Source organism: Abramis brama (assembly GCF_963993115.1).
Source record: "Abramis brama genome assembly, chromosome: 1".
Classification (NCBI taxonomy): domain Eukaryota; kingdom Metazoa; phylum Chordata; class Actinopteri; order Cypriniformes; family Leuciscidae; genus Abramis; species Abramis brama.
Genome location: NC_139963.1, coordinates 49,409,940 through 49,430,895, shown reverse-complemented (window position 1 = coordinate 49,430,895; position 20,956 = coordinate 49,409,940). Strand labels below are relative to the sequence as shown.

Sequence of the window (20,956 nt, the reverse complement as noted above, 5' to 3'; positions counted from 1 at the left end):
AGGGGTTATTGCTGCGCTCCCTACTCTTATCCATGCTAGGCTGCCAATCCTAACTGTATGCTAATTGTCAATCATATTTGACGATAGTGGTCCTGACAGAAATGGTTTATGTTGTAAATTGTAAATGGTGTCCCGTGACTACAAACAGAAATAGACACGACCAAATAAGTACTTTGTGTGTCTTCTTTCTTTTGTGAAATAATGGTAAATGTAGGTTAACAACAAAAATGGCAACAAAAGGCAGCTTTTATTATGTTTGTTTTGGGATCGCTTGTTTCCATTGATTTCTTTCTGATTAGTTTTCTGAAAAAACTTCCATTTGTTGGTGAAATTATGGGTTTGTGTGACATTGTTCCAGAGAGGCTTGTTACGGCGGGTTAAAGTGAAGCGCCAGAGCCCGGCCCGGCCTGTTGAAAGCCCTGTCTCGCACTGGCCTGGCTATTCACTCTCTGCTCCATTAGATGCATTGACCCAAACACTCAATAGCATTCTGTTTTGAATATTTTCTCCATTCATCTGATATCTTAAAACTCCCCTCAGATGTTTTACTGTAGTGTTTTTCCAGATCTTTTTGGAATCGGCACACAAACCACTTCCAGTAGGGCAGTTCAGAGAGATCAGGGGTGATGCTCAAGTCTTCATAAACTCCTCCTGCTCTTCTGTATTCTCGACAAGGGAACTTTCCATTTGGTGCATCACTTGCCACTATTTTTTTGCAAACAACAGCACAGAGATACTGTGCTTGAGGGAAATGCCTTACATTAATTCCTCTCTCTCTGTGGAAAGCAAAACTGTGATCTCCATGATGGTTTTCTATGGTGTTGGTGCAGAAGTCTTTACGAAATGGACACTGACCCCAACAGCACTGACAGAAGTGATCAATCAGAACCTCATCTGGCCTGAACTTATAGTCCAGATTTCCAGATTTTATAGTCTTTGTGTTGAATCTACTGCTCATATCGGACATTACAAGAGGAAGTTCTTCTCTTATCACATCTTTTAGGAGGATGAAATCATCAGCACCACTAAGTTTCACTCCACTGAGGTCTTTTTCAGAGAAGATCAGCTCACCTGAGAGCTGCTGTGTGAAACTCTTCAACCACAAACCAACATCTCCACTTTTCACTTGAACATGTTCAGTAGATTCATGTGCTGCTTTCATGATCTTCTGCTGCAGGAGTTCAATGTTCTCCTTCATCTTGGGTAAAACACTGTCACTGAACTTTTCACTGATGTACCGACTGACTTCATCTCTGATGAAACTCTTGAAGTGATCTCTGGTATTATGAATGTAGTTCATGTATTTGTCAAAATCCTCCTCTTCTGCCAGTGCCTTCAGGATGTGTTTCTCCAGATTTGATCTGTTTCCATTCAGTGATTCACAGTTTTTCATTATTTCATCTGTCAGATATCTGGCAGTCTTCTTGTAGACACTCTGCTCAATGGGCTCTTTAAGTTTCTGACAGATGATCTCTCCAAAAATGGCAGCTGATGCGGCTCCATTACAGTATTTCTGGAAAATACTGTAATATTCTTCTCTCTTCCTCTCCAAATAGAGAACATGATCATTGGCTTCCTTGAATAGTCTGTGTTGGTCAGTGATCATCTTGTTTGCTCTCTTACAGATGGAAAGAACCAAATCCATGAAGAATTCAATCTTGAACACATATTTCACTGGTCCTTTCTGATGTTCTGTTACTCTCTTCTTGATGTAATCTGTGAGTAGTTGAATGCAGCTGATGTTGTATCTCATCTTTGAAATGTTAAATGACGAAATCATTCTGTCTGTCTGCTGAGCAACATCTGTGACTAATGATCTTATTTGAGCTTCATCTTCTGGAGAAAGAGTTTGAGCAAATCCACATGTTTCTTTAACTGTTTTTGTGGACTTTCTGAAAATAACATATTGAGAGTATGTCGACACAGTAAAAATATCACAGCTCTCACTGCAATGGTATACAAGAGCACTTCTATAGATGTTTTTGAGGATCTCTCTCACATCTCTCATTATGTCAATGTCTTTGATTGGAGGAGTGTCTGAGACAATCCTATTCACACTCTGTTCCCAACACAAATCAAATTCTTTCTTCAGTGTTTCTTCATTATTTGCTTTGTCTTTGAGTTGTAAGGCAAGTTCTTTGCTCTTTTCATAGAGAGTGTTTTCATGATTTGTCTTCTGAGCATCATTCTTTTTCTTCGGGTTTTGCTGCTGAAGAATCTCATTTAATTTCCTCTTTGTTTCTCTCACAATGTTTTCCTGAATCTCATAAATGTTTATGTCAAATGATGATTTCCACTGAATCAGTATTTCTGCATCTGTGTCTTTCTCAAAGAATTCTGACACTGATTTTTTCACCTCTTCACTTGTCTTGTTCAGTTCTGTTTGAAGATCAGATTCCTCAATCTCATGAATTGCTTCATTTTCTATTTTGTTGTGTAGTTTGTTCTCAATTTCAATCATGGCACTGTGAAGACTCCAGGACCACTTGCTGTATTCGGTCTCCAGTTTCCTGTAGGCTGAAATCTCCAGAGCAGTTCTGGAGTTGAAGATTAATCGTTCCTTTAGTAAAGCCTCGCAGAGATCTTTAATACGATCTTTTAAATCTATCAGCATCATTCCATGTGACTTTGAGGCTCGAGACATAATAGTTTTCTTTAGTTCTTGAATATTCTCACAGTACTTTGGGTTTGGTGGTGCCATGGGTGGGTTTCCCTCCCAAAGATGAGCAAAATACTTTACATCATTCTGAACATCAAAGTCAATGACATCACTGAAACATTCTGCATCATAGTCTTCCTCTTCTGCAGCAAGTTTTGTCATCTTATCCAGTGTCTCCTGGAGTCGCCTCCTTCCCTCCATGTTTTTCTCTCCAGCTGTGATGTCTGAGATGTTCTGATGCACAAACACACAGCTGGGATATAGTCTGACCTTCTTCATCCTCAGAAAGGCCTGAACAACAATCTGAAGAATGTCCTGCATCTCAGATGGGTTTTCTCCGAAGATGTTGATCAAGGTCAGATTTGCAAGACCAACAACAAATGTTGCCAATTCAATATCATGATCTTTTGTTGACCTTCCAGACAGTTCTTGGGGACGGAGACCCTCAGTATCAACAACCAGAATATAGTCAAAGTTCATCTCTGTTTTCATCTCATCTGAGACTTTGACCAGCTGCATGAAAGCTCCTCTGGTGCACCTGCCAGCACTGACGGCAAACTGGAGTCCAAACATGGCGTTTAGCATGGTGGATTTCCCAGAGCTCTGAAGACCTAAAACTGACAGCACAAAGACTCTCTGGTCTCCCAGTTTCTGGATGAGTTTATCTAGAACAGCAGAGATCCAGATCACAGGAACATGAGCAGCATCTCCATCCATCAGCTCCAGTGGAAATCCAGAGATCATCATCTCTGCTGCAAGACTCGGGAGAGAAGAGAAGTCAAACTGCAGATCTTTCTTGTTCTTCTTCACAGATGAACATGATTCGTAGATCTGACCGATCTCTCTCATGATGTGCTCCAAACCAAAGGCTGCAGCTTGAAGTTCCTCAGATATTCTCTCAAGTTCTGCTTGTTCAGCTTTGAGTTGTTCAGATTTATCAAAATTCTCTTTCAGTTTTAAGACTGTTGACCACATTTCATCGTATTTGTGATGTAGATCAGAAAGGTCAGCTGAGATATATTCATCCAGGAAGATTCTGAGCCATTTAAGAAAATACATGTTGTTTGCAGCATGTGAGTTCATTTCTTTAATAAAGATCTTAATAAACTCCCTGATGTCAGATTCATGCTGCTGTTCACGGATTTTCTTCATCTCTGTTTTCTTTCTACTGATGTCCAGTTCTGTCTCATTTGCTCGAGTTCGATGTACACTGTAAAAAAGAATACATTGATTTTATTAATATCTAATTAATAAAAATGAGGCAACAGATTACAAGCAATATTATTAATTAAATTTAACAAATTAGAATTGAGTAATAATTAATCAAATTAATTCCTTAAAAGTTAACCATTTAAAATGAGTAAAATGTACAAAATATATTTTATTGCCAACATTGAAGACACCTGATGTTAACAAGCAGAATCACTGAAGGAGAAAACCATAATTAAAGTCACCATTGTGGAGATCAGTGTGTGTTTTAGTTGAGCTCTTGAACATTAAATTATTAACTTTAAGTTTTGTTTGGCTGCTGTACATGAGTTATAACAGCCAGATGAACAAATAGAAAAGGTGATCTGATGGTGTTGGTTGTGATTTAACATAATCATTATTTCACAATCATTAGACCTGAATCACTGAACCTCATATAGAGTCCAGTTTATGAGTTAAGTTAACTTTATTAATCACAGCAGTATAATATTTTTAGCCTTTTCAATGAAATCCAAATGATCAAAATCAATAATAAAAAATAAAAAAATATGTATGTTTTTTTTTTTTTTTTTTGGCACAAACACACATCATGATTTTGCGTATGAATCTCAGCAATGGTGACGAACAGATCACCTCTGAACATAAGCTCATTATTTATTCATGCAGCAATGCATGATGGGAGCCATGAATGAGTTTTGATTGGTGGAACCCAGAATGCACTGCAACATGCTTTATAAATGTCACCATTGTTGAGATTCACAGGCTGATTATTGATGTCTGTGTGTCTCCTTTTTATGTAAGAGTAACTTTTTAGAAATTATTTGCCTTACATTGTAAAAGTTAAAAATATCATGCTGTACAAGGACAGTGCTGCTATAATTAATAAAGTAATTAATAAAGTAAACCTAACTCATAAATTGGATTCTATATGAGTTCAGTGATTCAGGTCAAATGATTGTGAAATAATGATTATGTTAAACACAACCAACGCCATTACATCACCTTTTCTCTTTGTTCATCTGGCTGTTATAACTCATGTACAGCAGCCAAACAAAACTTAAAGTTAATAAGTTTAAGGTCAAGAGCCCAACTAAAACACACACTGATCTCCACAATGGTGACTTTAATTATGGTTTTCTCCTTCAGCGATTCTGCTTGTTAACACCAGGTGTCTTCAATGTTGGCAATAAAATATATTTTGTAAATTTTACTCATTTTAAATGGTTAACTTTTAATGAATTCATTTGATTAATTATTACTCAATTCTAATTTGTTAAATTTAATTAATAATATTGCTTGTAATCTGTTGCCTCATTTTTATTAATTAGATATCAATAAAATCAATGTATTCTTTTTTACAGTGTAGTTCTTTGTTCTTCTGACTCCACTGATGCCACAGTTTCCCCTGATGAGGCAGAAATGATTCTTTGATTTCTGTCAGATCTTTCTTCCCCAGTAAACTCATCATCTGCTGTGCTGCTTCTCTTCCTCTCCTGCAGTCTTCATCATCTTCCTCATCTACTCTGATGTCTGAGTGTTTGGAGACATCTTCAAGTCTGAAAGTGGAAGATGATTCTGAGAGACAATAATTTATAGTTCTACTGAGTTCTTCAAGTACAACTGAATGATTTCTGTCTCTTAGACCAATCTTGTATTTCCTTTTCTTTACTTCAGTTACAGCAGATTCATTTTCAGTAAAAAGGCAAATGAGTGGCTTTGAGTCCTTGTACAGGTTTTGTATTATTGCTGCACTTTTGTCATTCCTGTCCAGTTGTGGTAGAAGAACAACATTGACTGAGGACATTTCAGTGAGGATCTGCCGCTGTTTCTCATGGTCTCCTGCATCACCGTGTAGATTACAGAACGCAACACAGGCTGTGAATTTATCATCATATGATCCAGAGGGGCAGAACCAGGCGATCTCCACCACTCCATCCATCAGGACTCTGGATCTGCTGCTGCCTGGGCAGTTCCTGTGGAAGAACGTGTTGTGTTTCTCATTGATCAGACTGTTCATCAGCTGAGACTTGGATGAAGACACTGAGCCAAACCTGAAGAAAGACACCATTGGAGTTTTTGCATTGCAGATCAGCTGGATTTGAATGATGGTTTCATTGTTGATGTTTTTCATCTTCCAGTTCTTGTTGATTTGTCTGAATGTCCAGAGAGGAAACTCAATCTGTTGTGTGTCTGGATCAGGAACAAGCAGAGGCAGAGCGTACTGACACTGGGACAGTTTAGTGACCATCAGCTGCTTCAGGAAACCATCAGCACAATGAAACACAGCCATCTGAACATCCATCGGGTGGATTCGCTGAGACTGACTTGTTCCATCACTAGACAAAGACATTTCATGAAAAATATCACTTTCATCTTCAGATGATTGATTGTTAATTTGTTCAGTGTGATCTTTCTTGTTTTTCTCTTTAGTTTTAATGTATCTTGCTCTGTAGTTCATCATCAGTAGTTTTTGTAGGAAAATCTGAATCAGCTCCTCTTCAGCACAAGACTCATGGGACTGCAGTGAATGAGCAAATATCTGAAGAACATCTGCAGGTCTCAGTTTATTGTGGTACTTGTCTTCAAGATGAAGTCTGTGAAATAGATGATATATTTTTTCTACACTGTAAAAAAGAATACATTGATTTTATTGATATCTAATTAATAAAAATGAGGCAACAGATTACAAGCAATATTATTAATTAAATTTAACAAATTAGAATTGAGTAATATTTAATCAAATGAATTCCTTAAAAGTTAACCATTTAAAATGAGTAAAATTTACAAAATATCTTTTATTGCCAACATTGAAGACACCTGGTGTTAACAAGCAGAATCACTGAAGGAGAAAACCATAATTAAAGTCACCATTGTGGAGATCAGTGTGTGTTTTAGTTTGGCTCTTGACCTTAAATTATTAACTTTAAGTTTTGTTTGGCTGCTGTACATGAGTCATAACAGCCAGATGAACAAATAGAAAAGGTGATGTAATGGAGTTGGTTGTGTTTTAACATAATCATTATTTCACAATCATTTGACCTGAATCACTGAACTCATAGAGTCCAATTTATGAATTAGGTTTACTTTATTAATTATAGCAGCACTGGCCTTGTACGGCATAATATTTTTTTAACTTTTACAATGTAAGGCAAATAATTTCTAAAAAGTTTCTCTTACATAAAAAGGAGACACACAGACATCAATAATCAGCCTGTGAATCTCAACAATGGTGACATTTATAAAGCATGTTGCAGTGCATTCTGGGTTCCACCAATCAAAACTCATTCATGGCTCCCATCATGCATTGCTGCATGAATAAATAATGAGCTTATGTTCAGAGGTGATCTGTTCGTCACCATTGCTGAGATTCATACACAAAATCTTGATGTGTGTTTGTGCCTAAAAAAAATAAATAAAAAAAAATAAATATATATATTTTTTATTATTGATTTGATCATTTGGATTTCATTGAAAAGGCTAAAAATATTATACTGCTGTAATTAATAAAGTTAACTTATCTCATAAATTGGACTCTATTCAGTGATTCAGGTCTAATGATTGTGAAATAATGATTATGTTAAAACACAACCAACACCATCAGATCACCTTTTCTATTTGTTCATCTGGCTGTTATAACTCATGTACAGCAGCCGAACAAAACTTAAAGTAAATGATTTAAGGTTCAAGAGCCCAACTAAAACACACACTGATCTCCACAATGGTGACTTTAATTATGGTTTTCTCCTTCAGTGATTCTGCTTGTTAACACCAGGTGTCTTCAATGTTGGCAATAAAAGATATTTTGTACATTTTACTCATTTTAAATGGTTAACTTTTAAGGAATTCATTTGATTAATTATTACTCAATTCTAATTTGTTAAATTTAATTAATAATATTGCTTGTAATCTGTTGCCTCATTTTTATTAATTAGATATTAATAAAATCAATGTATTCTTTTTTACAGTGTACTCTGCTCTGCTCTGTTCCAATGTCCTTGTTTTTTCTCTGTTTAACAGAAACAACTTAATGAGATATTTATTATATTAAGTCTTTTCCAGTACTCAACCTTAAATAGTTCAGACAAAAATAAAATTCTGTAATTGTATTACTCACCCTAAAGTTGTGCCAAATCCGTACGACTTCTGTTCATCTTTGGAACACAAATGAAGATTTTTTTGATGAAATCTGTCCCTCCATTGACAGCTACGCAACTGACACTTTGACACTTCAAAAAGTTAATTAAAGAGATTATTTTTAAAAAAATCAATATGAGTTGAGCAGTTAAGTCCAAATTTCCTGAAGAGACTTGATCGCTTTATATGATGAACAGATTGAAATGAGGTTCATTCTCGTAACACACGTGCTGTGTAACACACAATAATGAACCTCATTGGTTCTTGTGGAAGCTCAAACGTGCTGCTTAATACGAGACTGAACCTCATTGGGTCTTGCTTAAGCTCAAACGTACTGCATAACACGGTAATGAACCTCATTGGTTATTGTGGAAGCTTAAACATGCTGCGTAACACAAGAATTAACCTCATTGGTTCTTGCAGAAGCTCAAACGTGCTGCGTAACACAAGAATTAACCTCATTGGTTCTTGTGGAACATTAAACATGCTGCGTAACACGAGAATGAACCTCATTGGTTCTTGCGGCAGATCTGCGTAACACGAGAATGAACCTCATTGGTTCTTGCAGTAGCTCAAACGTGCTGCGTAACACGAGAATGAAACTCATTGGGTCTTGCTGAAGCTCAAACGTGCCGAGTAACATGAGAATGAACCTCATTGGTTCTTGCTGAAGCTCAAACATGCTGCGTAACACGAAAATGAACCTAATTGGTTCTTGCAGAAGCTCAAACGTGATGCGTAACACGAGAATGAAACTCATTGGGTCTTACTGAAGCTCAAATGAGCCGAGTAACATGAGAATGAACCTCACTGGTACTTGCTGAAGCTCAAACGTGCTGCGTAGCGTGAGAATGAACCTCATTGGCTCTTGCTGAAGCTCAAACGTGCTGCGTAACACGAGAATGAACCTCATTGGTTCTTGCTGAAGATTAAACATGCTGCATAACACGAGAATGAAACTCATTGGGTCTTGCTGAAGCTCAAACGTGCTACGTAACACGAGAATGAAACTCATTGGTTCTTGCTGAAGCTCAAATGTTATGCGTAACACGAAAATTAACCTCATTGGTTCTTGCAGAAGCTCAAACGTGCTGCGTAACACGAAAATTAACCTCATTGGTTCTTGCTGAAGCTCAAACATGCTGCGTAACACGAAAATGAACCTAATTGGTTCTTGCAGAAGCTCAAACGTGATGCGTAACACGAGAATGAAACTCATTGGGTCTTACTGAAGCTCAAATGAGCCGAGTAACATGAGAATGAACCTCACTGGTACTTGCTGAAGCTCAAACGTGCTGCGTAGCGTGAGAATGAACCTCATTGGCTCTTGCTGAAGCTCAAACGTGCTGCGTAACACGAGAATGAACCTCATTGGTTCTTGCTGAAGATTAAACATGCTGCATAACACGAGAATGAAACTCATTGGGTCTTGCTGAAGCTCAAACGTGCTACGTAACACGAGAATGAAACTCATTGGTTCTTGCTGAAGCTCAAATGTTATGCGTAACACGAAAATTAACCTCATTGGTTCTTGCAGAAGCTCAAACGTGCTGCGTAACACGAAAATTAACCTCATTGGTTCTTGCAGAAGCTCAAACATGATGCGTAACACGAGAATGAAACTCATTGGGTCTTGCTGAAGCTCAAACGTGCTGCGTAACACGAGAATGACCCTCATTGGGTCTGTCACGATCACACACAGGGGAAGGTAAGATCCAAATGCAGTATTTTAATAGGGTAATCCGTACTCACAACCAGTCCAGGCAAAGGTCATAATCCAAAAGGCAATCCAAAAACATAAAAGATAAACACAAGAAACAGGCTCGAACTAACAACGGAAGTGTGGGGACAATATGACAAACACTGAAATAGACAGGGTATATATACACAAGTGCTAACAAGGTGACGAGAAACAGCTGTGGGGCAATGAACAATCAGTGACAGATAGGATCATGGGAATTGTAGTGAGAATGCATAGTCCCTCGGGCGGCCAGGGCGGAGACTCTCCCTCGGGCGGCCAGGGCGGAGACTCTCCCTCGGGCGGCCAGGGCGGAGACTCTCCCTCGGGCGGCCAGGGCACAGGCACAGACACCGGCTCAGGAACAGACACCGGCTCAGGAACAGACACCGGTTCAGGGACAGGAACCACCGGCTCAGGAACTGGAACAGACACCACCGGCTCAGAAACAGACACCGGCTCAGGAACAGGAACAGACAACGGTTCAGGGACAGGAACCACCGGCTCAGGAACAGGGACAGGAACCACCGGCTCAGGCTCAGGAACTGGCCATCTTGTCGGAAGACACAGGCTCAGCAGACGTGACGTGAACACTCTCGGTGGCGGCCATCTTGTCCGAAGACCCAGGCTCGGCAGACGGGGGGTGTGGAAGCTTTCTTCAAATCAGCTTCCTCAGTCAATCGGGCCCACAGTGCAAAACACTCGAAGATGTTCATACGAGGAGGAATCTCTTTAGGTTGAGAATTCCCCCTCTGCTGTTTCCTCCCCTTCTCAGTGGCTGGAGATTTTGGAGACCACATACCGCTGGATCTCTGCATGACGGAGTCCTTCTGTCACGATCACACACAGGGAAAGGTAAGATCCAAATGCAGTATTTTAATAGGGTAATCCATACTCACAACCAGTCCAGGCAAAGGTCATAATCCAAAAGGCAATCCAAAAACATAAAAGATAAACACAAGAAACAGGCTCGAACTAACAACGGAAGTGTGGGGACAATATACAAGGACTCCGTGACAAACACTAAAACAGACAGGGTATATATACACAAGTGCTAACAAGGTGACGAGAAACAGCTGTAAGGCAATGAACAATCAGTGACAGATAGGATCATGGGAATTGTAGTGAGAATGCATAGACACCGTGAAAACTGAGGACCTCTAGTGTTTAACCCAGGGAACCACCAGACACTGTGACAGGGTCTTGCTGAAGCTCAAACATGCTGCGTAACACGAGAATGATCCTCATTGGTTCTTGCTGAAGCTCAAACATGCTGCGTAACACATGAGAATGACCCTCATTGGGTCTTGCTGAAGCTCAAACATGCTGCGTAACACGAGAATGATCCTCATTGGGTCTTGCTGAAGCTCAAACATGCTGCGTAACACGAGAATGATCCTCATTGGTTCTTGCTGAAGCTCAAACGTGCTGCGTAACACACGAGAATGAACCACGCACATCAAGCGAACATGCTCAAGCTTCCGTTTACCACAAATAATAATAATTATAATAACTCATTACATTTATATAGCGCTTTTTTCACTCAATAAATAAATCTCATTGGTTCTTACAGAAGCTCAAGCGTGCTGCGTAACACACGAGAATAAACCTCATTGGTTCTTGAAGAAGCTAAAATAACACGAGAATGATCCTCATTGGTTCTTGCTGAAGCTCAAACGTGCTGTGTAACACTGGAATGAACCTCATTACTTCTTGAAGGAGCTCAAACGTGCTGCGTAACACACGAGAATGAACCTCATTACTTCTTGAAGGAGCTCAAACGTGCTGCGTAACACACGAGAATGAACCACGCACAACATGCGAACATGCTTGAGCTTCCGTTTACCACAAATAATAATAATTATCATAACTCATTATATTTATATGCACTTTTTTCGGCACTCAAAGTACTTTACATGGAAGGGGGGAATCTGATGATGCGACGGCAGCCATAATGCGCCAGAACGCGCACCACACACCAGCTTAATGGTGGAGAGGAGACAGAGTGATGTGTGAGTTGATAAATGTTTATATGAGAATAAAAGCCTAAATTAAATCTTTTCATCATATAAAGCGATTGTGTCTCTTCAGAAATTTTGTACTAAACAGTTAGATTCTAATGGATTCGTTTTTTGATCTCTTTATGAACTTTTTGAAGCGTCAAAGTGTCAGTTGCGGAGGGACAGAAAACTCTCAGATTTCATCAAAAAGATCTTCATTTGTGTTCCAAAAATGAACGAAAGTCTTGCGGGTTGGAAATGATATGAGAGCGAGTAATTAATGGAATAATTTTCATTTTTGAATAAACTAAACTTTTAACTACTAGGTTATTTGTACTTTGCTGAAAAACGCACTTGATTCTAATAAACATATAGATATATATAGCTACAATATGTAATTTTTTTTGCCGCTAGAGGTCGCTAACCTCTTACAATAACAAAGGCGTAGATTGATGACGCAGTGATAACATTGATGTTTTTAACATGACTGTGGTATGAAGCTGGGCATGACTGCTAATGAGACAGATATCAGCGCCACATGCGAGATCCGCATTTATAAAGGAATGAATTTATTTTTGTTTTATAATATTTATTCTTTTTAATTTAGTATTTTGAGACAATTTGATTGAACTTATTAATATTTATGCAATATTTATAGTCCATTTTTTGCCATTGAAAATAATGTTTTTTTTAATTATTATTATTTTATTTTTTTTTCTATGCGGTATTTTCGGTTAAAATAGAGACTAGGCTTTCAGAAAAAAAAAATCAATTTATTAAACATAAAATTAAATAAATCATGTTATTGCATGGGTTTACCACTAGATGCCTGTAATAGCTCTAAATGGAGATGCTTGTGAATTCTAGTTGTTTTTGGACCAGATTACTTACTTTTAAGATGTGGATTGAATGTATTTTTTTAGAAATTCTCAAATAATACTTTTTGCCAAGGTTTATAACATTTTATTAATTATTATTTTAATAATTTTAATAATTATTATATTAATTATATATATATATATATATATATATATATATATATATATATTTTTTTTTTATTTATTTTTTTTTTATTATAATTATTAATTATGTTATGTTTTTTACTCTTGATGTTTTAGAGTTTCACCCCTTCATTGCTGAGCACTTTTTTTCTGCATCGTGGCCGATTTGTAGCGAATTTTTGTGTTTTTGTCAATTTCCCATTCATTTCCTATGGGGGTCATTTTTGACCGAAGACCATGAGTGTGACTATTTTTTTTACGACCACTTAGCATGCTCGGATCATGACCTCAATTTTGTTTTGTGTTCACATACCTAATGCCATAAAAGTCACCAAGTATCATAACCTTCCGATGAAGCTGTGATTTAAAAAAATTCAAAAATTATTCAAATTATTCAAAAAACAGAAAATTATTCGGTCAGAAGTGACCGAGGACTCTCTTAAGGTTAATCTGTGTGTTAGTATGTTGGCTATATGAGACTAGCAGTAAGCTAGATCAACATTAGAATAACATATTGATCATTTTCTAACATTTCATATCATGTTGAGCCATATAACATTGATTCATTTTATGTACATTTGTTCACCTGTCTAATAAAGTACATGCAAGAGCAGCGTCTCTGTCAAGTCCAAGTTTGTCGCAAAGCTCTCGACATCTCGAAAACGCCACGCCGATATTGATCCACGTTTTTTTTTCACCTTTTGTCCCAAAGTCTGCTTGCCATGATCTATAATGTTTGAACGAAACAACAACCGCTAAACAATTACGCAGTTGTCCACATCTGTCGCCATGGTTACTATGGCAGTACGAGCGGAAACCAGGGATAATGCGGATATTAGGTCAGTGACAGGCGACAAGTGACAAGGGACGGGTACTATTTAAAATTGTGAATTTCTCTGAATTGACAAATTCTTGGAAACATTTAGGATAGTATAAGTACATAATTGAAAGAAATACAGTAACACTGTCCAAGTGGTTTTTGGACGTTTTGATACAAATTCTTACATATTGTACCTTTAAGTCATTGAAGTTGCAATTAGAGTAAGTACAAATATTTCTGTACAGTTACTTAATGTATTTATTGCCAGGTGATATTTGATGAATGATCATCATACCTCTGTGGTAACTTTGATTACGTCACTGTCTACGGTATAGTTGAGTTTCCCCACCGCTGCACACTTGATGTCATACTCAGTTCCTGGTCTCAGATCAGTCAGAGTAACTGTGTGTTGATCCTTCAGCAAAGTTTCAGATCTCCAGACTGTGTCATGCTTCGGTTTGTACAGTAATCTGAGCTCCTCTGTAGCAGGACATGATGGAGGAACCTTCAGAATCACACTCTGACCTTTGACCTCTTCAGTGATTGGACAGGCTGGTGTGGATGGAGGAGTAAAGCAAACAACTTCATCACATTCACTTCCGTACAGAATAATGCAGGATCCAGGATGATTCTCCATTTCCTTTGAGGACACAATGTATCTGTCTTGTTTGCAGCTATTTAAATTGATCAACTTCTTAAATATCTTTAAGTTGCTCCTCATGGTATTTTGGATCTCAGGAGTTAGCCAAGATTTTTGCTTGAAATCAAGGCTCTTCCCATCCGTTTCTCCTTGTGTTGAAGGACTCAGATAGGCAGTTTGTTGAAGAAGCACATCTGAGCAGTTCAGTGACGTGAATGTGTAACTGACTAGATTCCCGACCTCCAGATCCATCTTGATGAGATCAATGTTGTCTTTTACCTCAACGCTTTTCAACTGTCTGAGGATTGTTTTAATGATTTCAGACTCTCTTTCTCTCTCATTCAGCCATTCTGCAAGATTACTTCCTCTAAATGGAGATTCATCATGTTCTTGTAGAAGATCATTCAGTTCAGTTTCCTTCATCACATTCCCACGGATGTTTGGCAGCAGAGAGCCGAGTTTCTTCACGAGTCTCAACTTGTACGTGTAGCAGTTTTGCTTCATTTTCAGTGTTGTATCATGGAATGCAGCAAAAGTCAGAGCAGGCGAGTCTTTCAGAATATCACTGCATTTCATTTCAGTTGTATTTAAACTCTCAATCACTGATTCTATCTTTATGATCAGATCCATGCTGATGTCTTTATGAAGTTTTGAAGCTCTTGAGTGAAGTTTGTCCAGAGGATAAAGCCAAACTCTCAGGGGAACTGCCAGCTCTTGGTTTTCTTTTAGCAGTTTTGGAAGATCAGCAAAAACCTTCAACGCATCTTCAAAAGAGGTCGGGTTAGACGGTAGCTGGAAGTCGCCATAAAATGTACAAGTGAATTTTTTGACTGCAGTTTGCTGACTGTGATTCACACTTAGATCAGCATTTGCACCCGCTGAAATGATGCCCTGCAGTTTCTCAAGAGCCACTTTTAATTCTCCTTTTACTGATTTTTTGTTCTCGTTTGAAGAAACTTGTCTGTCAAACACAAAGCAGGCATCTGCTCCATATAGTACTGCTGTCACTACATGTGTGGCAATGTCATTATCATCGTCAGGAATATTTCCAGAAGGCAAATGATTCACGGTCAGTTCTTCAAACCTGCTGGTTGAATGATAATGTAGCGTCAGTCTCTGCTGTTTGAAAGATGTCTTGGTGTCTTTGAGATATTTTGCTGCTCCACTAACATGGATGAGATCACCTAAAAGACTCAGTTTGAGTCCACCGTCAATATTCAGTAATTTAGATTTGTCCTGAATGGAGTCTGAAGCTGTAACATTGAATCCTGTATTAATTTGGGCACAAGAGCAAATATTCTGCTGCAGCTGCTCTTTATTCCAAAGTCTAATACCTGTAACAGAAAAATTGTGTTTTAACTCTCAACAGTGAATTTATTATAATCGCATTTCACATCAGAAAATAGTTTTCATTAAATCATAGTAATATATTGAATCTGTGATAATGTTATATTTTGGTACCTGGTATTAACATGTCCTTTCTGCAGTCATACAGCATGCCGAGCTGGAAGGGTCTCCCAAGAGCTGCTGTTTCAATTGCATTCACTCCAACTGAATCCATACTAAAGACAAAACATGTCAGAGGAGAAACAGATCCATGAGGTTTCAGCTACTGTTTGTGAAGTCACACATTAAAAGCTGCTGACAATGTTCATCTGTGTAAAATACAGAGAGAGAAATGGAGAGAGAGAAAATATACAGAGAGAGAAAATCACATACCTTGGCAGGTTTGAGCTTGACATGGTATGCGAGTTTGAAGATTGACATTTGTTTTAGGCAATGTTGAAGTTTTTTGTAGAGGCATGTATAGCTCTGAGGGTGTGTTGTCTTATTTGAAGTTATGATGTTTGTGACTGGGTTTTTTTTTTATCCCTGAACATCATTATTTTGGTGTTTTTGTGGGGTTAACTGAAACAGTCCATGTTTGACCCTCTTTTGTGTGGACCAACATTGAATAAAGGTTAAAACTTAACATTATTTTTTCCTTCATCAGGTTTGTACCCTGACATAATAGTATTTCAGTGATGAAAAATAGATCAAGATGGACATAAAATCGATATTTGTTCAACTTATTTTACTTTGAATCATCTTTAAAAATATCAAACCAATCTTGCTTTATGTACTGCAGGATTCAATGTTGGTATTCAGGGCTTAGCCCTGAAATGGTTCTCTTCCTATTTGAAAGATAGGATTTTTTCAGTCAGTTTAGGGGATTATTTTTCTTCCGTTGCACCTGCATATGAATCTCAACAATGGTGACAATAAACAAACTAGTGACAAACAGATCAACTCTGAACATCACAAAACAAGTTACTAAAGTCATAACAAAACAATAGCAAAATAAAAGCAAACAGAAAAAAAAAACAATGAAAATTACAGGACAATTCAGCTGCATAATTTATTCATGCTGCAATGCATGATGTTAGCCATTGATGCGTTCTGATTGGTGGCTCCCATCATGCACTGCAACATTAAGCATTTGTTTGATTGTCACCATTGTTGAGATTCATATGTAGATTCTTGATGTCTGTGTGTGATTTTGAAACCTTCAGATCTTTAAAACATTGCTGGAAGAAACTACTGTAGTAAAAAATTAATAAAACATTTAGATAATCAGTAAATCAGGTCACTAGTAATTTCAGCATCAAAACATAATCAGGGCTGCGTTTCCCAAAAGCATCTTAAGCCTAACTTGATCACAGACCAATTGCACCAAATGGTCTATACGATCAAATTAGACTTGTGATGCTTTCGAGAAACACAGCCCAGGCCATAGTTTCTCTTGCCACAATAAATGTGCTTTATAAACACAGAGTTGGAGCAGCCAGAGAAATACTAATATTAAAAGGAAAGGGTCAAGAGCCCAACTAAAGCAAACACTGGTCACCATAATGGTGACATGAAACGAAACATTCCATAAAACATTACCATCTAAACTTCTGTTAAATCTAAATAAGACCGTGTGTAGATGTATGACAGAAATAAAATCAAACTGGTAAAATAATAAGTGCAATAATGTTTCAAAGTCAGTAGTTCTTGTGTTTCTCTTTTTTCTGTTCTTGTTTCTCTTTCCTTCAGTGAGTCTGCTTGTTATCATCAGGTGTCACCACTAATGGCCAATCATCACTTAATTAATCACTTAATTATCTCATTAACTTCAACACTGCTTCAGTGTTAATTTTAACACCCTGTAGTGTGGACACATATGTACACTAAGGAGTGTTAATTTAACACTGGGGATTTTGCTGTGTACCATTGAAACATGGGCATAAATGTGCCATTCAGTCTCTTCATGCATGTTTGGCCGAAGTTAAGTGTTGGCTTGCGAATAACTTTCTCCAATTAAATGAGGATAAGACCGATAAGATGATTTTATTTGGAAATAAGGGGTGTGTGGATGATGACTGCCTGGGGTTGTTTCCTGGGGAAAAAACGGTCTAGCATGAGGAACCTTGGTGTCATTTTTGACTCTTAAATTTGATCGGCAAATCGCATTGATCGCAACTAAAACAAACACTGATCACCATAACGGTATCTTAAAAAAAATAGATTTTCTCCTTTGGTGATTCTGCTTGCTAACATCAGGTGTCTTCAATATTGGTCAATTATCACTCAATGAATCACTTAATGAGCTCATTAACTTTAACACTCTTGAGTGTTAATTTAAGACTCATATTTTAACACTGACTCTGGAGCCATATAAACTCCCAGGAGAGTTAATTTAACACTGGACCTTTTGCTGTGTAAACCCGGATTAATGGAATCCTGGGTTCCATTTCTGTCATCATGTTCGATATGGTGTCGTCCTTGAGAGCCCCAATCACCTCTGAGAGTATCAGAAAAGATATGCGGGTATATAAAAAAACAAGGCAACCTATCACATTCAACTTTTTAAGTTAATTCAACTAATCCACTCCATTTAAAATCAACTTAAATACTTTTGTTCATACTTTTGCAATGGGTAAACTATGTGGCTCTAGATTTAAGAGGCAAATGATGTTCATGTCGTGTAGTTACCTTTGAAAATCAAACATGGAGATGAAAAAACAGCTGCTTGCATTGCTACACATTCTTTGGTTGGTTTGACAAGAAGTTTTAAGTTAAAAAGACTACATGTTACTCTTTAGATGAACAAAAGTTTTGAAGTTGACTTTAACTGGAGCAAATTAGTTGAGCTAACTTAAAAATTTAAATGCGATAGGTTGTCTTATTTTTTTTTTTCAAGTTGGCTCAACTTGTTTTTTTTTAGTTGTCTTGACAAACAATTTTAAGTTAAAACGACTTTCTGTTACTCATTAGATGAACAAAAGTATTTAAGTTGATTTTAACTGGAGCGAATTAGTTGAGATGAGTTCACAACTTCTTAGGAGGATTTGAACACATAACGACAAACATCAACACACTTTCATGAACTGACTGAGTTTTCATCATAGATCTTCTCAGTTCCTCTATTTCAGCTCTGTGTTTGTTTTTCTCCAGTTTTACTTGATCCTGAAGGTACACCAAAGTGGTGTAGAAATGCTTTTTGTTCTCTTGTATCATGTTCTCCACATCCTGAGAGCTGGAACCTGTGAGCTGTTCTCCAGAACAAAACGATGACCTCCAAATGTTTGAAGAGACGTCTCAGTAGCTAAAGTATTATATACTTTTACTACTAATCAGTTTACTAATCATGCTCTTCTCTTGAACCATGAGGGGGTTTTTGAATATTGACCTGAATATCCTCTGGATCTCCTCTAGGGATGGGCGATATATCGCACAATATTGTTATGCGCATCTCGTCAGTAAAGCCGGTTCCCTTGATTAGTAGTAAATTGCCATCACCTGCTTTCAGATGAAGCGGTGTTAAATTAACACTCCTGGGGCTGGGAGTGTATATGAGTCCACACTCAAGAGTGTTAAAGTTAATGAGATGATTAAGTGATTAATTAAGTGACTATTGAGCATTATTGAAAATACCTGATGTTAACAAGCAGAATCACTGAAGGAAAAAAAATAAAAATTGTAAGTTACCATTAAGGTGATGGGTGTTTGCTTTAGTTGGGCTCTTGGACCTTATATGTTTACTTTAAATTTTTACTGTTGTTCGTCTGCTGTTATTGATTTATAACAGTTCAATGAACAAAGTGAAGTGTGATCTGAGAGTGTTGGTTATGTTTTGACATAATCATGCTGTGATCTGAAAAATGAAACTTATTGAAATAGTTTGGTTTAACTTGTTAGCAGCAGCTTTGTGATTCTTCAACCTACGATTATCAGTACTTACTTATAATTCAAAATATTTAATAAACATTGTTCTGATCAAAAGACTTTCAAATGAATTAATTTAAAACACAGACATCAATAATCAGCCTGTGAATCTCAACAATGGTGACAATAATAAAGCATGTTGCAGTGGCTGCCACCAATCACAACTCATTAATGGCTCCCATCATGCATTGCGGTATGAATAAATTATGATCTGAATTGTCTATGTAATTTACTTTTCTTAATTGAATATTCTGCTCGTCTATGGAGCTATTCTTGTGCCAATAAAAATGAACGTAGCTTTTCAAGAAACTAATGAAAATATAAATTGAAACTAAATAAATTATCTCTAAAACTGAAAAAGAATAAATCGCAGGCAAATTTTTTGACTTCGTTTTTAATACACTGCATGTTTTGCTAACTATTTCTCATATTTCAATCGCTGATCTGAACTTACAAATGCGCTTCCAGAGTTTTCATTTATGCTTCTGAAGTTTTCGTTTACGTTCCCAGAGTTTTCGTTCGCCGTTCTGACACATTTCTCTCGTGGGGGCGGGGCTAGTAGCAGTGTGTTCTCATTGGTTACTGAGCTTTTGATTGATCGCTTCGTGACCTGGAAGTGAAGACGTCAGTGTTTATGTGTGGATGTGAGCGTCTGTAATCGCAGCTTTCTATTTCATTTTAGTGATATTAAGTTTATATCTGTATTTATTTGCTGCTACACTATATTGTTGAGATGATCTCTTATAGAAGGAATAGTACAGACGAATGATATTTATCATTAGTCATCGTCGCTATATCAGGAGGATACTGGATAACGTTAGCCTACTCGTGGTAAGTCTGATTTTTGTTTTGTTTTTAATACTATACTAATACTATTTATAATACAGTACTGGCTTTTTCAGGTGGAGAGGCATTTTAGAGCTCAGTGAGAGCCCATAACATTATAGGCTACAGCTGAGCTGTGTTGTCTTGATTTAGCTGTTAGCCCAATCATTACATGACTTGTTTATCTACATTCGGTCACAGTCTTCGATTAGATCATATTTGCTTCGATTAGATCATATTTCCCCACAGCCACCCCAAACAACATTGAGCTAGAGTACTGTACAGTAGCCTATCTGTACTGTATCAGTCAATGACTGATGCCATAGGACGAGAGCGCTGTCAATCACTGCCTGATTCAACTTTGGCAATGTAAAGCCTTTTTACCATGCCAATAAAGCTATTTAAACCTGAATTTCTCAATTGCTGATTAATTTGCGATGCAAAGTTTTTGAAAGAGGAGAGACACGACTTGACCACAGACCACGTCTCTGTTCGTAATATGTAAACACTCAATTATTTTGAAGTATCGCCCTGGTTGCAATATTTATTCTGATTACTTTTGTGTGATAAAGATGACTGATAAAGCTATTATATGTATCTAGTATGAGTAACAAATTGCTTTTTCTGTGTCCATATTTGACTAATAATAATGAAAAAAGTGCACTTCAAATGAACATTTC

At 37.4% G+C, this 20,956-nt stretch overlaps 2 protein-coding genes across 2 annotated transcripts; both read right to left on the bottom strand.

The window, feature by feature from the left end:
- Positions 1-235: 235 nt before the first annotated feature.
- LOC311076921 (interferon-induced very large GTPase 1-like) lies at positions 236-7,868 on the bottom strand. The gene is made up of 3 exons (XM_084105427.1): positions 7,839-7,868; positions 5,228-6,492; positions 236-3,852 (listed from the first exon to the last, which is right to left on the bottom strand). Exons 2-3 carry the CDS (start codon positions 6,327-6,329, stop codon positions 458-460), a joined length of 4,497 nt encoding a protein of 1,498 aa, XP_083961553.1. The 5' UTR covers positions 6,330-6,492; positions 7,839-7,868; the 3' UTR covers positions 236-457.
- A 1,844-nt stretch (positions 7,869-9,712) lies between these two features.
- Positions 9,713-15,876, bottom strand: LOC311078561 (stonustoxin subunit beta-like). Its single transcript, XM_084107439.1, has 3 exons — positions 15,663-15,876; positions 13,857-15,535; positions 9,713-10,570 (listed from the first exon to the last, which is right to left on the bottom strand). Exons 1-3 carry the CDS (start codon positions 15,760-15,762, stop codon positions 10,313-10,315), a joined length of 2,037 nt encoding a protein of 678 aa, XP_083963565.1. The 5' UTR covers positions 15,763-15,876; the 3' UTR covers positions 9,713-10,312.
- Positions 15,877-20,956: the final 5,080 nt, after the last annotated feature.

What these genes read in the sequence shown, in the direction of transcription:
- LOC311078561 (XM_084107439.1), bottom strand. Translation starts at nt 15,762, where the DNA reads ATGGATTCAGTTGGAGTGAATGCAATTGAAACAGCAGCTCTTGGGAGA. An exon ending in AAAGGACATGTTAATACCAG is followed by an intron (nt 15,536 to 15,662) that starts GTACCAAAATAT and finishes TTTCTGTTACAG; the next exon opens with GTATTAGACTTTGGAATAAA. An exon ending in TAATCAAAGTTACCACAGAG is followed by an intron (nt 10,571 to 13,856) that starts GTATGATGATCA and finishes TGATCGTGACAG; the next exon opens with AAGGACTCCGTCATGCAGAG.
- LOC311076921 (XM_084105427.1), bottom strand. Translation starts at nt 6,329, where the DNA reads ATGATGAACTACAGAGCAAGATACATTAAAACTAAAGAGAAAAACAAG. An exon ending in GAAGAACAAAGAACTACACT is followed by an intron (nt 3,853 to 5,227) that starts GTAAAAAAGAAT and finishes ATCGAACTCGAG; the next exon opens with CAAATGAGACAGAACTGGAC.